General features: G+C 36.7%; 1 protein-coding gene across 1 annotated transcript in view; it reads left to right on the top strand.

Moving 5' to 3' along the window:
- LOC107474267 (uncharacterized) overlaps nt 1-9,647 on the top strand; it is a gene marked incomplete in the record, with an annotated part of 22,964 nt that extends 13,317 nt beyond the window's left edge. Inside the window, 6 exon segments of the mRNA XM_052257813.1 lie at nt 778-859; nt 2,996-3,121; nt 4,163-4,243; nt 4,968-5,093; nt 7,520-7,680; nt 9,086-9,647. Coding sequence (XP_052113773.1) covers nt 778-859; nt 2,996-3,121; nt 4,163-4,243; nt 4,968-5,093; nt 7,520-7,582 — 478 coding nt within the window.
- Nucleotides 9,648-14,584: the final 4,937 nt, after the last annotated feature.

Raw genomic sequence — 14,584 nt, 5'->3', positions numbered from 1 at the left:
GGTAAAAAAAAAAAAAAAGAATTACAAGGTGCAACGATGAAAAAGGGTGGCATTTTGTTAAAAGTTTTAAAAAGAATAGTATTGAAAAAAAAGCCAAAACATTGTTCATGCTGAGATTGACTTTTAACCAGAATTAATATTCTTTTAAAATATTCTCTAGTGGTATAGTTTTTGCAATTGATATGTCAGTTCATGCTTAGTTTCTCTTGATGTGCTGAAAGGTTTTCGTACTTTCATGAAATTTTTGAAACACAAACCCAACCCTGTTATCGATGTTCATGGATTGGCTATGTCAACTCATCTGGCTTGGTTAACCTCTTTTTCTAGGTTGGAGATACTGTTAGAACAAACACATTTGTTTCCTCAAATAAATATCGTGTTGATTTTGTCCACTATGCCTATTTCTAATTGTTTGCTATGCCTAAGAAAATATGTAGATCTTATTTGATCCATACATACCCATGATTCAATTTGGAGAGCAAATACCAATGTTCTCTGTTGTTATATGTAGAACAATTCTGTTAAACACAATAAACTGTGCATATAAAATTACATCTATAGTATTGATAATTACATTTTGGAGCCTGGAGGGTTGTATAGTTGTTGCATATCTTTGTAAACATGGCTGTTGAAGGCAACATATCTTGATATTCAACTTACCATAAATTCCTTTTAGAATGCATTCAAGTTTTGAACTTTCTAGGTGAGATTATTTTTCTAGTATCAACAAAATTAACCATGCCTATTGTGTAAAGTATCTAACTTTCTACGTACCAGGCGAGGAGCAATTTCTATTACTATGTACAACTTTGGATCTCCGAGAGTCGGTAATAAAAGATTTGCAGAAGTTTACAATGAGGTCAGAAAATTTAATAATTATTTTATTGGTGTTGTTTCCATTGTCTTGCTTTTAATGTTGAACCGAGTGTCCGTAAATAATGGACTGGTTTTATAAGTTGAAGGAAGGAAATCAGATACTGCAAATTATGTGCATAATTATTATCTTATGCAGCAACTTCTCTGAAAACAGTGGCTTGATGTTTGCAACTTGTGGCGATGCATCGGGTCCTACTAAGTTACAGTCAGCACTGAACTAGTATTATCTTATGCAATTCTGCTGTAGTGTAGCTCATCTAGTATCGTATATCTTCCTAGGCCTTCTGGGAAGGGGCTTAGACTGTGGTGTGGTATTCATTGCCATCTTTTTCTTTGCCATTTGTTTTATAGTAAGACTTTCCTGAGAACCCAGTATATTCAGAAACAAATGATTGATTCTTTTTGTTGGTTTTATCAAACATCCATTCTCGCTACAAAATGAATGCTCATGAAATTTGTAATTTCTTTTTTTATTTTTGTGGATAAAAACAGAATTTCATGAAGAAGCAGAAGAAAAGTTATCCTCCCAACAAGAAGAAAAATACAGAAAACCAAATCATTAGTAAACCATGGCATTCCAATCTCTCAACAAGTCTGAGAGGGAAAGTCCTGTAAAGAGACCATCTCCTTCACACCGCATAGATGCTTGACACCTATTTCTATCCCATACAACAACTTTTCCTGAAAATTTAAAGATGTGTAAATTATGCTCCTGCCAAATGCTCCAGATAGTGCCATATACTGCACATTGCACAAAGATTTTGCTTTTCTTTTTTGTTCTCCTAAATTCTGCAAATGTTGTCAATAGCAACTGATCTAAAGATGTGGGCACACCCAAGGTTCACCAAAGACACCAAACAAAGAATTCCATGAAGAAACAGCGATAGGGCAGTGCAAAAACAGATGATAGGGGAAATGGCCTTGTATGTTCTTCTAACCTACAAATTATCACGTGTTAATCCTGATAAGCACAATAGTCAAAATGAAGAATTTGACTTTAGATGAGTAGATTTCCATATAGGTTTATCAAGGTGGCAAGGGGATGTGGTTGAGGATTGAGATTGAAATTGGAATTGTGATTACATGTTTGCAGACCAGATATATGATATATCAAGCAGCCACAATCTCTTATTAAGGTTAGAAGACTATGGAGCTTTGTCAAGCAGACCCAAGAGAGTTCCTAACTTGGAGCTTTATCAAGTAGAACCAAGAGAGTGTCTAACTAAGAGGATTCTATGCCCTAGGTTTGGAAAAAAAATGGAAGTCCCACGTATAAGAATGAGAAGAACCCTGTATAGAATAGAAATCCTTGATTTGATAGTTTTTTAAAGAGGATAGGTAATAAAGATGGGGGAAGGTCAAATAACAACGACAATCGGTCCTCAGCAAATAGAAAATGAGATTCATCCTCTTCTTTCATAGGAAGCAAAAGATTGAACGTGGCAAAACCACTAGAAATTAATTTCTAGGGGCTAAAATGAGTAGCATAGATGTATTAGCATCCCAACCATTCCTGTCCAAACCATACTTTTGATAACTAATGCCATAGAGAGCAAGATCCTGAAGGAAGCACCAATTTTTGATACAAAAGCAACGCGCTAGACACAATTTCTGAGACCCAACTCACCTTTTATAGGACAAGAAACTTCTCGGTTCACTAAGTAATTACTATTTGTTTTGAAAGCACCACACTGAAGAAAGTCCCTCATGATCTTTGAATGGTGTTGGCCACACCCACATGGATACAGTCATACAGAACAAGGATAAGTAAATTGGAATGCTGGAATGAAATGACTGAGTAAGAGTTTGGTAAAATTCCAAATTATTACTTTATTACTATTACAATTTTCATATTTTTTGGTTCAATTTCTTAACCAATTTTAGTTTTCCTATACCAAAATCAAAACCCATTCTTACACCATCTGATTTAGTAGAGAAGATATAAATAAGACCTCCAAATTTTAAAGTCAGCTAAGCATGTGAAGGGTCATTGCAAAGCGTATATCATCTTCCACTCCGAGTCCATGTTTCTTTTAATTTGCCATTTGATTCATAACCATAGATTTGTTTGTTTGTGTACTTTTGTAGAACACTTAGCAATTTGCCTTTCAATTTGCAGAAAGTTAAAGATAGCTGGCGAGTTGTGAACCACAGAGATATTATACCTACTGTACCCCGGCTAATGGGATATTGTCATGTTGCTCAACCTGTATATCTTGCTCCAGGGGCTTTAAGAAATGCACTGGTGAGTGCTTAGTTTAGTACCAGCCCAATATACTATTTGGCATCTTTAATGAGCATTGATTTAACCGCTTACTTTTATTGCAATGACAAAAACAACAAAGTCTTAATTCACTAAGTGGGGTTCGTTACATAGATCAAACGACAACTTGCATTCTATTATATATCACATCTGCAGTGAGATAGTTCACACATGGATCTCACTTGACCACTTCATATGTCGTGTTGCTTTTAATATTTCTGAGAAATGACTGCAACGTGTTCCTTGCAACTATTGTTAGTTCAGAAATAGGTGGGCTTTCAAGTAATAAATTTAGTCTGCAAGTGGGTGCTCAATAGCAAATTGAGAGCATCATTAACCAAATAAATGGTTAAGTTTTCAAAAAATGGTCCAAATCTCCTCTACTTATTTCATATTACATAGGTTGGAAAAATATGATATATTTTTTGTCCTTATCAATTATGCTCATTTTCCAATTGATCTGTATACAAAATACATTTTAATTGGTACCTGAATTTGCCTAAAGATACAATCATTTCCACTTTTGTCTGCCCTTATAATACTATGATACCGACAGAACTGGCTGTTCAGACAACCTCTAAAGCCCAATTTGTAAGACACATGAAAAATGCATATGGGATGTACGAACTTCCTTAGTGCTAATACAAATCCACCTTTATTTGCCATACTAATAACTTCTAGGAATTTCCATAACAATCCTATTTTCAGGATCTTGGTAAGATTCTGAAATCTGTTTTACTGCATTTAATTTTAGTAAGATGTTGGAATGTTATTTGGAATAAATTACTTATTTCTAAAGGAATTCCCTGCGATTGCTTTTGCTATTTATTTATATCATGTTACGGTGGCACTGTTGAATCCTTTGTATGATGCAACTTTTGCTCTTATCGAGATCATGATAGCACAGAATATTATTCATTGAAATTTACACTTCGACTCTTTCTGGTGCCTCTATCTTACTGATAGATTGCCTAGGAAGTTGGCACTTCATTGTTAGTTATTTATTTAGTGCGTGCTTTCCAGGAAAACAAAGATATTTTGGGAGATGGTTATGCAGGTGATGTTCTTGGGGAGTCAACACCAGATATTATAGTCAGTGAATTTGTACGTTTCTTCCTATTTTTCTACTAATATTTAAATTGTTTACATACAACTGTCACAACTCTCATGCATGGTTACACCTTATTACAACATATTAAATATGCTCAACTAGTCAACTGCAATAGGGGGGCATGATTTCCCTTTCCACAATTTATTCTTGTATCTCGAGGTCAAGTGGGAACCGAATTTCCATAAAGATGAATACATTTTCTGATGATTCCCAACATTTATTTGGAGGAAAAGGTCAAGGAGCTGTTCATACTTAATCCATTGTTTCTCAATATCATTGCTTTGGCTTGCCTTGGACTTGGAGCATTCTAATTGGATTTTAAGCTTTTGGATATTAAATATTTGTTCTCTATTTTAAATTTTAATATCAAGACATTGTGTGTAATGTTTGTCACTAATATTGTAACTTGTATCTGGATTTGCTATGAGTGTTTTAGTAATTAGTATTGTTGGTGATGATTGTTAGATTTGCAACAAATTACTTGTTATTTTTGTCTGGACAAAATACGATGCATAGTAACGCAATTTTGGGATTTGGAGCATACACACTCCAAAAACAAGAAATCTTAATCCTACTGTACCATGTTTGCTTTGGATTTCACCCGATTGACATTCACTTTAATTGAGAATTCTTCCAAATAATTTAAAGCTTCCCGTTTTAATTGTTTTAGATTTCTGTAATTTTTTTTTTCATTACTGACAACTTTGTTCCTTCCAGATGAAGGGTGAGAAGGAGCTTATTGAGAAGTTGTTACAAACTGAAATAAATATATTCCGCTCAATCAGAGATGGGACTGCCCTTATGCAGCATATGGAGGATTTCTATTATATAACATTATTGGAGGTACACTAGATGGATTGCTTTTCTATTTCCATTTGGTTTGTTATTATAACATAGAGCTTAGTTTAATTAGGAAAATCTGTAATCCTTTGGGGAAGAGAGACATAATATGAATGTTGGCATGCTATGCAAATTGTAGGTTGGTTAAGTGCTTGTTTGGGTGCCATTTATCTTGATAAAGAAAGATATTTTTTTAATGAAAAATATTTTTTTTTATTTTTTAGCGTGTTTGGCAAATTTTTAGTAGTAAAAGTAAAAGCACTAGAAAAAAAAATATCTTTTTTGAGAAGTTACAATTTACATCTTTTTCTAAAAGATATTTTTTCCTTAAAAAAAAGATGTTTTTTACATAATAAATAAATAAAAGTACTTTTATATTGTTATACCCAAACATAATTGATAAATAAAAAGATTTTTTTGCATGAGATATCTAAACATGAAATTACTTTTACTTTTGCACAAGATCTTTTAAAAAAAGATAACTCGAAAAAAGATATTTTCTTAGAAGTTCACCCAAACAAGCCCTAAGCTCATAAGCTATAATATGAAGTAGGAGAGAGTGTTAGAGTGGTGATTAAGATTCGTGAGTTTCTCTTTCCAAATAAAATGAGGAGGAGGAGGAGGAGGAAGAGGAGGACAAGAAAGAAGAGAAAGAGGTTAATGGTAGATATTGAAGGAAGAGGAGGAAGAAGATATTGAATGGGAGTAAGAGGACGAGGACAAGAAAGGGGTTAATGTTAGATAGTTGGGGTGGTGACAGAAAGAAGAAACAATAAATTGAAGACTATTATTAATAATCTCAATTTGACTCCAGTGGGAAATCCCAAGAGAAAGAGAGGTAGATAACACAGCTTAGCAGTAGCCTTGAAAGGAAAATTGCTCGATTCTGAGTGTTTGAGAGTCTCTAGTTTCCCCCAAGAGTCCAACACCAAATTCTAGTCTCCCTGTTCACACGCACCCGTTTCCTACATAAGCCTTTCACACACCTCACTCTCTAATCCCTATGCCGACTCAGCAGAGTTGCTTACAAATGTAATGTGTGTGTTACTAATCCTACCACAGAGCCAACACCAGAGTAGATCATTGCACTAATGGTGAGAATGTTGTGTTTAATAGATGACAGTATTAGTTATTACTTCACTGTCCTATTTTCGTCAATGCGAGAAACTCGAGTTGTTTCTGCCACTTCTGCTGTTGTGCATCACCAGAAACAATCTACTCCTTTTTAATTTAAAGGATGTTCTTTATTTTAAAATTCCATCTAATCGAGTGTCCTTCCTCTTAATAGAATGTCCTCTGATGTGTTCTTTTGTTTCAAGCAACCAAAAAACACCTTCTGACCACCTTCAGAAACGATTTCGACCTTCTGACCACCTGTCCAGACAACACTGTTGCCCTTGAAGCTTCACGTGGTTCCACGTGCTGTTTTCTCCCTTGGACATCCAGTCACCACTGCAGCTTTTGCAGGTGCAGGTTGCAGCTTTGGCTGTTGTTTTCCACCACAGGTCACACTGTTGTGTTCACCTCGCTGGCTCTTTGCGGATCTGGTCTTGTTTTTTCTCATCCAACCAATTTTCTTCTCTTGCATTTTCTGCATTTCCAATTTTACCCTTGGATGCCGTCTATTTTGAGGTATTCACTAGTATCTTTTGCATGCATCAGTGTGTCTCTCTTCAATTATAAACTCGATTTCAGTGCTATGGAGTTTGCCTATACACCTTCTGTAGGCCTTGGTATTATGTAATTCACTTCAGATCTCCTTGATTTTCTCTGCTTCCTCATGGCAAAGTGTGGTATCTATTGGATTGTATTTTTCTTACAACTTCTTATTGTGAATCTTACCAATGGTGATATTTGTTATTCACTTAGTAATTTACCAATTATCTGCTCTTTATGGCCTCCTTGAAAGATCATGATTGTTGAAACCAAGTCACCGTCCTAGGTTCCCTACTGGCCCAGGCTGTTCTTGGTACCAGTTAGGCTTTGTAAGTCCATGACAGTCCCAGCTGTTCCTGGTACATCTTCAGCCATCCAAGCAGGCCCCGTTGACACTTCTTTAGAGTCCTAGTCTTCGTCATATTTTGTTTTTCAGCTCGAGGCAAAGTGTTGAAATATGAGAAGGAGTTGAGTAGTGGTTATTAATTATTAGATAATATATAGTGGTTATTAGTTTAGATGGTGCATTATAGAGAGTAGTTGAGTAGGTACTCTACATTTGTTACTCTCTTCTATATATGTTGGTGTTCTCTCTTGGAACACACACAAGTAATATATTATCTTTTCTCTTTTGTCTAGTTACTCTAATATATCTGCTGAGTAACCATTTAATCTTAACAACTATTATTATTTTTATAGCACTTTTAATTTGTTCATTCATCTCTTTTGATTACTGATTTTATGCCATTTCTTTGTTATATAAACTAATTCAGAACGTAAAATCAAATTACCAAACTGTCCCAAGGCCACAATCAAATGAAAACTACAGGCTATAATGAGGGAACTGCAGCTCAACATTGTGAGGCCGTCAGTGGAGTTCCATGCATAATAAGTATGATACAATATGTTCCATGTCACAACCAAATCTTTAATGGTATGCCAACCTCTGCTCTCCACTAAGCATTGTATTTTGTAAAATCAAAGCATTAAAACAATTTTTTTTTTGACACGGAAATATTAAAATGATAAATAGTAATATACCAAACCAGCAGGCTTTCTGTTTCTTCTTTCTTCTGTTTACTGGCCGAGCGTCAATTAGTACACAAAATAAAGTTTTCTATATCCCAACATAAATCCATAGGCTATATATCATTTCACCTGAAATCAAATCTATTTACCACATCAGTTATTCTTCACCTCTGTCCTAGAATTTGTTTTACATGCATGAAACTGATTTTGTTTAAATTTTTTCGTGTCATTAATCCATTAGTTTCATGTTTTAAAGTTTAAACTATTTGTTGAAAGTCATCTTCTAGAACTTCTAGGTCTAACGAGTAAATTTTGTGGTTTTATTTTCTGCTGCATTTCATTGAGAGATATTGAGGCATTAGACACTCAGACAAGAACATAGAGACACAAAAATTAGTTTCTTTGTGTTTTGTTTGGCAATAATTTAAATACAAATACAGAACAAAATATTAGAAGTCTTTTTTACCCTTGTCATCTTCCTCTAACATTCTCACCATCTGCATTCTCCACCATCCACTACCACTGCCACCATCCTTATGAAACATCAACTAAAACAAACAATCACCAACTATAACTACTTCAACATTAAAAAAAAAAAGAAAACAAGAAGATAAATTTCAGGGTGAAACAAAGACAGGGCTGATGGCTGAGGGGTCGGGGATGGAAAGAAAGATGAAGACGACGAAGCCTGAGAAGACATAGATTAAGAAATAAGAAGCAAACAAGGAGATGTTGTCAATGCTCATAGAGGAAACAACGCCATCGCTCCCGAGTGTCGCAGAAAAGACGAATCAGATCTGGAACTCTTCTGTGGCCAACGTGGAAGCCAAGATCGACCCCCTTCAGTCACAACTCCTCTCAGTGGCCACTGCCATCATCCAATCTTCATTCGTGTCCACTGCCAATCTAGCCTTGAACAGTGGAGGAAGGTGAAGATGGACGATCTGTGTGTGTTGAAGAGAAAAATTAGGATCATATAAATGTGGATATAAAATTTTGATAAGGATAATAAGGGGAACTTTTTTGTTTTTAATTAATGTCTCTTGTTTGGAAGTACACAATACTCTATTTTATCGTCCAAGGACATAGTATGTTGCGCTTGTCTCTCGTTCCAAACTTATTTGTGTCTCGATATGCATATCTTAATGTCTTGTCCTTGAAAACAAATGCAGCCATCATGATTAAGGAATAAATAAGGTTAGAGTTTTTTGTGGAACATATTGCAATATATTTCTTTAAATCCTCTTACCTGGGTTTCTGGAAAGCACGATTTTTAGCGTTTCACTTATTTTTTTTAAATGTTTTGGCAGTGAGGAGAATGGCAACGATGCAGTATTTTCAGTATAGATGACTGGAAATGGAACCGGGTGTGCACATGGAACTGAACAGTGCAAGTAACTCAGCTGCTAGGGACTGCAAGTAGCAAAAATATTTACAGATCGTATTTCTTATAGTATAATCATTTGTGTTATGATAGAAACCGAGGTTATAGCATGTATGTGATTGTTCAAATGAATAAAATCTTGTAATAAGAATGCAACCTATTGAATGCAATTTGTGTTGTAACTGGCAAATATAAAACATGCTTCTGTGATCCAATTTGTGTTCAATCAAGTCTTCCAAATGCAATTTATGTTAGTTTTTTTGGTATGCGTATGACAGGATTAAAAGATGTGATCCTGCCGTCCAGCTATGGAGAAAAACTCAGCCAACTGCAAACCCCTTTTTGCAGCTTACGCCATTAACAACTAACAGAACAGCGTGACCTGTCAAGTTGCTGGTAAGGCCGTTATTTCTCAAAATGCAAATACGAGCTGTTTCGTTGGAAGCGGAAAGTGATTCTTTTTAATGTAGACTAATTTGTTTTGTAATAATTTTTAGATTAATTGTCTTTTTTTTTTATATAGAAAATTAGTGTTATTTGTCTCAGACTAATTTATTTTATATTTTTTATATTAATTTAAAAGAAATTGGAGACTTATTGATACTTACATTATACACAATCGAATCAAATTGGGTTGGTCTAGTGGTTAGTTTAATAGTTCGTTTAAGCAAGTGTCGGGAGTAATCTTGCCTTATGCATGCAGCAATCCATTGGCCAACGGCAAATCATTAAATGGAGCTTAGTACAACGACAGATTAGTCTTTGACTTGTTGAGTTGGGGGATACCGTGAGAAATAAAAAAAAAATATTATACACAACCGAGAATGGATTAGCTTTTGGTGAGGTGTTTATTAGTATATGATAAAATTATAAATTTTTTATTAAGCATATTTGATAAAATAAAACTTATTTACAAATATATTTTGACTTGTGAAAAGATAATTGTTCATACCTTGATCCAAAATGAACCGAGGCCCAAAAGAAATAAAGCCCACCCAAAGAAGGTGGTCTTATCTACTCCTACCTGACCTCATAAAGGTAAGGCGCGATGACGGGAATTCATCCTTAGTCCTTACTTATCTAAATAAGTAACTACTTCTTTAGATATCTCTTATCTCTCTAGAAGGGAGATCTCAACAAACTTCCCTAGAAAAAGAAAACAATTATCCACCATCAAAGGTGAAACTACACTAAAAGGTGGTTATTGATTCTATTATAAATACACTAAAACCCTTAGGGATATTCACAGCCATTCTACTAAAAGGCCTGCTTAAACCCCCTGCTAACTTAAGAATTGGAGTCTCTTGCAAGTACCATCCCCCACATCCTCGTGAAGAACTTGGACGGCGGCACTTCGATTTCAATACAAGTTGGACGCTGCCTTAGAAGGATTTTGAACCTCATGTTTAGGTCCAAATCACCGTTTCAGGTAACCCTCGGAACATTGGCGCTGTTGCAGGGAACCTGGAAGTCTACACACCACTATGGTGGACGAGCAATTTAAAGACGGATGCACTGCATCGAGTCCGAGCCATAACCTCATAATGATGATCGAGCCCTTGTGATACCCCACGACAACAAGGATCAAGTAATCCTAATGGGGAAGGAATATCACAAAATCCTCAGACCTGATGATTACAGTAAGAGGTACATCCACTTGAGAACGAAGTGTCCCCACATCCAACCTAGATCATGGTACTCATACACGAACATCAAGGCTGATTAAAGTAACTCAAACAAGAGATCAAGCGAAAAGAAAAGCTAAAAAAAATCTGTGAAGGGAGGTACGACGCAGGAGAGAACTCGAGGAAAAGCTTCTAAAAATAGAAGCTGATATACAAACTCGGACCAACAATGAACAAGAAGAAAGCCCTTTTGGGGGAGAAGATTCCTTTATAAAAGAGATCATGTAGGCTAGGGTTCCAAGTGATTTAAAAGCCCCAACATAAATCTCTATGATGGCACAACCGACCCAAGACATCATCTCAACAATTTCAAAAGTATGATGTATTTGGCCGACATATTTGACGCGGCTCGTTGCAAGGCTTTTCCGACAACCTTAACCAAAGCAAAAATGAAAGTGTGATAGCTTACCACCCAGGTCGGTGACTTGCTTTCATAACTTGGCCAGGAAGTTTCTTACTCGCTTTTCAATTCAGAAGGAGAAAACCAAACATGCTCCAAGTTTCTTAGGGGTAAAGCAAGAAGTCGAAGAGACCCTCCAAGCTTATATGAAAAAGTTCAACAAAGCCTACATAGAAATACAGAATTTTCCTCCTAAAGCAATAATAATAGGGTTAGTTAGTGGCCTTAGAGAAGGATCAATCTCTCAATCCAAATCAAAGTGGCACCCGACTTCTTTATGTGAAGTACAAGAACGGACAGAGAAGTATATCAACATGGAGGAGAGCTCCCGACTTAGAGATCTAGTACCGAGGCAAAACCTTTCCTACCAAGCTTGGGATAAAGATAAGGAGGCAAAGAAAAATGAGGAATACAACTCAGAAATGTTGTCACAACTACACCCTAGTCCGAGTTTTTCTGGTTGATATCTACAAAAAGGCTAGAAGTCAGACGGAATACTGCGAGTATCACAAATTATATGTGCATTCTACCAATGACTATTATGGTCTAAAAATGTTATCAAAAAGTTAGCCAGCGAAGGTCGGTTAGAAAGATACCTCGCTGAAAGGTCAGGCGATCCAGGCAAAAGGAAAAGAGACGATGAAGGTGGAATTCGGCGAGATCAACCACCACAAACTCCTGATAGGCATATACACATGATTAGTTAAGGGTTTGCAGGAGGGGGAGTTACTAAGTCCTCACACAAATGACATCTTAAGGAAGTATATCAAGTCGTGGAAGACAATGAAGTTCCCGATCTACCCACAATCTCATTCACCAAAGAAGATGCACAAGGAGTGACACCTAGTCACGACGATCCCATGGTAATTGCAATGATCAATTCCAATGCAAACCTCCATAGAATTTGGTGGACTAAGGGAGTTCGGCCGACATACTTTTCAAGCCCGCTTTTGACAAACTCAGGTTAGAAGAAAATGATCTAAAGACTTATCCAAACAACCCTTTTGGGTTAGGAGATACGCTTATCCGACCTCTTCGTTTCATCTCATTATATACCACTTTTGTTAAAGGCATGAAATCAAGGACCTTAAGCATTGACTACATTGTGGTTGACGTGGCAGTAGCCTACAATGTTTTGATAGGTCGGACCACCTTGAACCGACTAGTTACAGTCATTTCAACACCTCATCTATGCACGAAATTCTGAACTACAGAGGAAATTGCTACAATAAAAGGAGATCAAAAGCTAGCATGAAAGTGTTACAATGAAAGCCTCAACTTAAGGGACAGTACAAAAGGTACGGAATTCAACACCATTGAACTCGGTGGTGTCTAAGTACGAGAAGAGCTACGTTCACAACCTGAAGGAAAGGTTGAAAAGGTTCAAGTCGGAGATCAGACCAAAAAGACAAGTATAGGAGCCAACTTGGATGAAGATTTAAAGGCAAATCTCATTGAGCTCTTACAAAGAAACTCTGGCCTCTTTGCTTGGAAAACCTCCGACATGCCTGCCGTTGTCCCCAACCGCATGAGTCACAAGCTCGCCGTTTATTTAGGCTCCTGACCTATTTGGCAAAAGCGGCAAAAACTTGGTCCTAAAAGAACACAAGTCGTAGAAGAGTATGTGCAAGCTTTACTAGAAGCTAGGCTTATAAGGGAGGTAAAAAACTCTTCGTCGTTGGTTATTGTGATCCTCGTGAAAAAGTAAAATGGAAAATGGAGGATGTGTGTTGATTACATCGACTTCAACAAAGCTTCTCCCATGGATCCATATCCTCTTTCAAGCATTGATGCCTTGGTTGACTCAGCTTCAGGGTATAGATATCTTTCTTTCATGGATGAATATTTGGGTTACAACCAAATTCCGATGTATAAGTCGGACCAAGAGAAAACCTCTTTCATCACTCCAAAGGCTAATTGTTGTTATATAGTAATGCCTTTTGGATTGAAAAATGATGAGACCACGTATCAACGATTGGTGAACAAGGTATTTTCATGTCATCTTAGAAAATGGATGGAAGTATATGTAGACGATATGCTTGTCAAACCCAGAGACGACCTCAATCTCATGTCCGACCTTGTCTAGGTATTTACCACAATAATAAAGCACAGGATGTGGCTTAATCTTTCAAAGTGCACCTTTGTAGTGGAGGCTGAGAAGTTCTTAGGCTTCATGCTCACTCAAAGAGGTATTGAGGCCAACGCGGACAAATGCACATCGGTACTAGAAATGAAAAGCCTGACTTGCCTGAAGGAAGTTAAACAACTAAATGGAAGGTTGGCAGCTTTATCCAGGTTCCTACCAAGATTAGTCCTGAAGTCTCTATCCTTGTTCTCAATACTAAAAATAGGGAAGCAATTTGAATGGACTTATGAATGTGAATAAGCCTTCCAAAAATTTAAAATATTTCTGAGCCAACCTCCAATCCTTACCCGACCTATCCTAAGAGAAAAGCTCATTTTCTACCTAGCAGTTACAAGCCGGGCTGTAGCCTCAGCTTTGGTCTAAGAAGATAAACACAGACAACAACTCATCTACTTTGTAAGCAAAGCTTTGCAAGGGGTAGAACTAATCAACCCATGAAGCATATGCCCTTATCATCACTTCTAGAAGGCTCCGACCTTATTTCCAAGCTGACACTATAAAGGTCCGAACTAATCAACCCATGAAGCATATTCTACTGAAGACAGACATTGTAAGAAAGATGCTACAATGGGCCATATAGTTTTCTGAATTCAACTTAAGGTATGATACTTGGACAGTAATGAAATCCCACTATTTTGGGCAACTTTTTGGCCGAATACACTGAAGGTCAAGAAAATCATACAACTTGGAGTATCTATGTGGATGGATCATCCAATAAAGTTAGAAGTGGAGCAGGACTTATTCTGAAAAATGAATAAGGAACTTGGATTGGATTATCGTTAAAGTTTGAGTTCCCTCCTTCTAACAACCAAGCAGAATATAAAGCATTACTTACTGGCTTGAAACTGGCTAAGGAGGTCGGGGTAGAAAAATTAATAGTATTTAGTGATTCTCAAGTAATCACCTCCCAAGTCAACGAGACTTATCATGCTAAAGATCCCAACATAAAGAAGTTTCTAGAAGAAGCACAAGAACAATTAGCTCAGTTATTGGAAAGAGGGGTCCGACATAAATTCAGGAGTTCAATATCCGAGTTGATGCCCTCTCTAAATTAGCCAACACCAAGCCAATGAGCAACAATAGAAGCCTGATCTAGGAAACCCTCCACACACCATCAGTAGCAAAGGAAGACGATAGGTCGGACATAGTGGCCATATCCAATCAAAGCCTAGGATGGATGACCCCCACAATCGA

Source organism: Arachis duranensis, chromosome 2 (assembly GCF_000817695.3).
Source record: "Arachis duranensis cultivar V14167 chromosome 2, aradu.V14167.gnm2.J7QH, whole genome shotgun sequence".
In the NCBI taxonomy this organism is placed as follows: domain Eukaryota; kingdom Viridiplantae; phylum Streptophyta; class Magnoliopsida; order Fabales; family Fabaceae; genus Arachis; species Arachis duranensis.
This window is presented reverse-complemented; position numbering and strand designations above follow the sequence as displayed.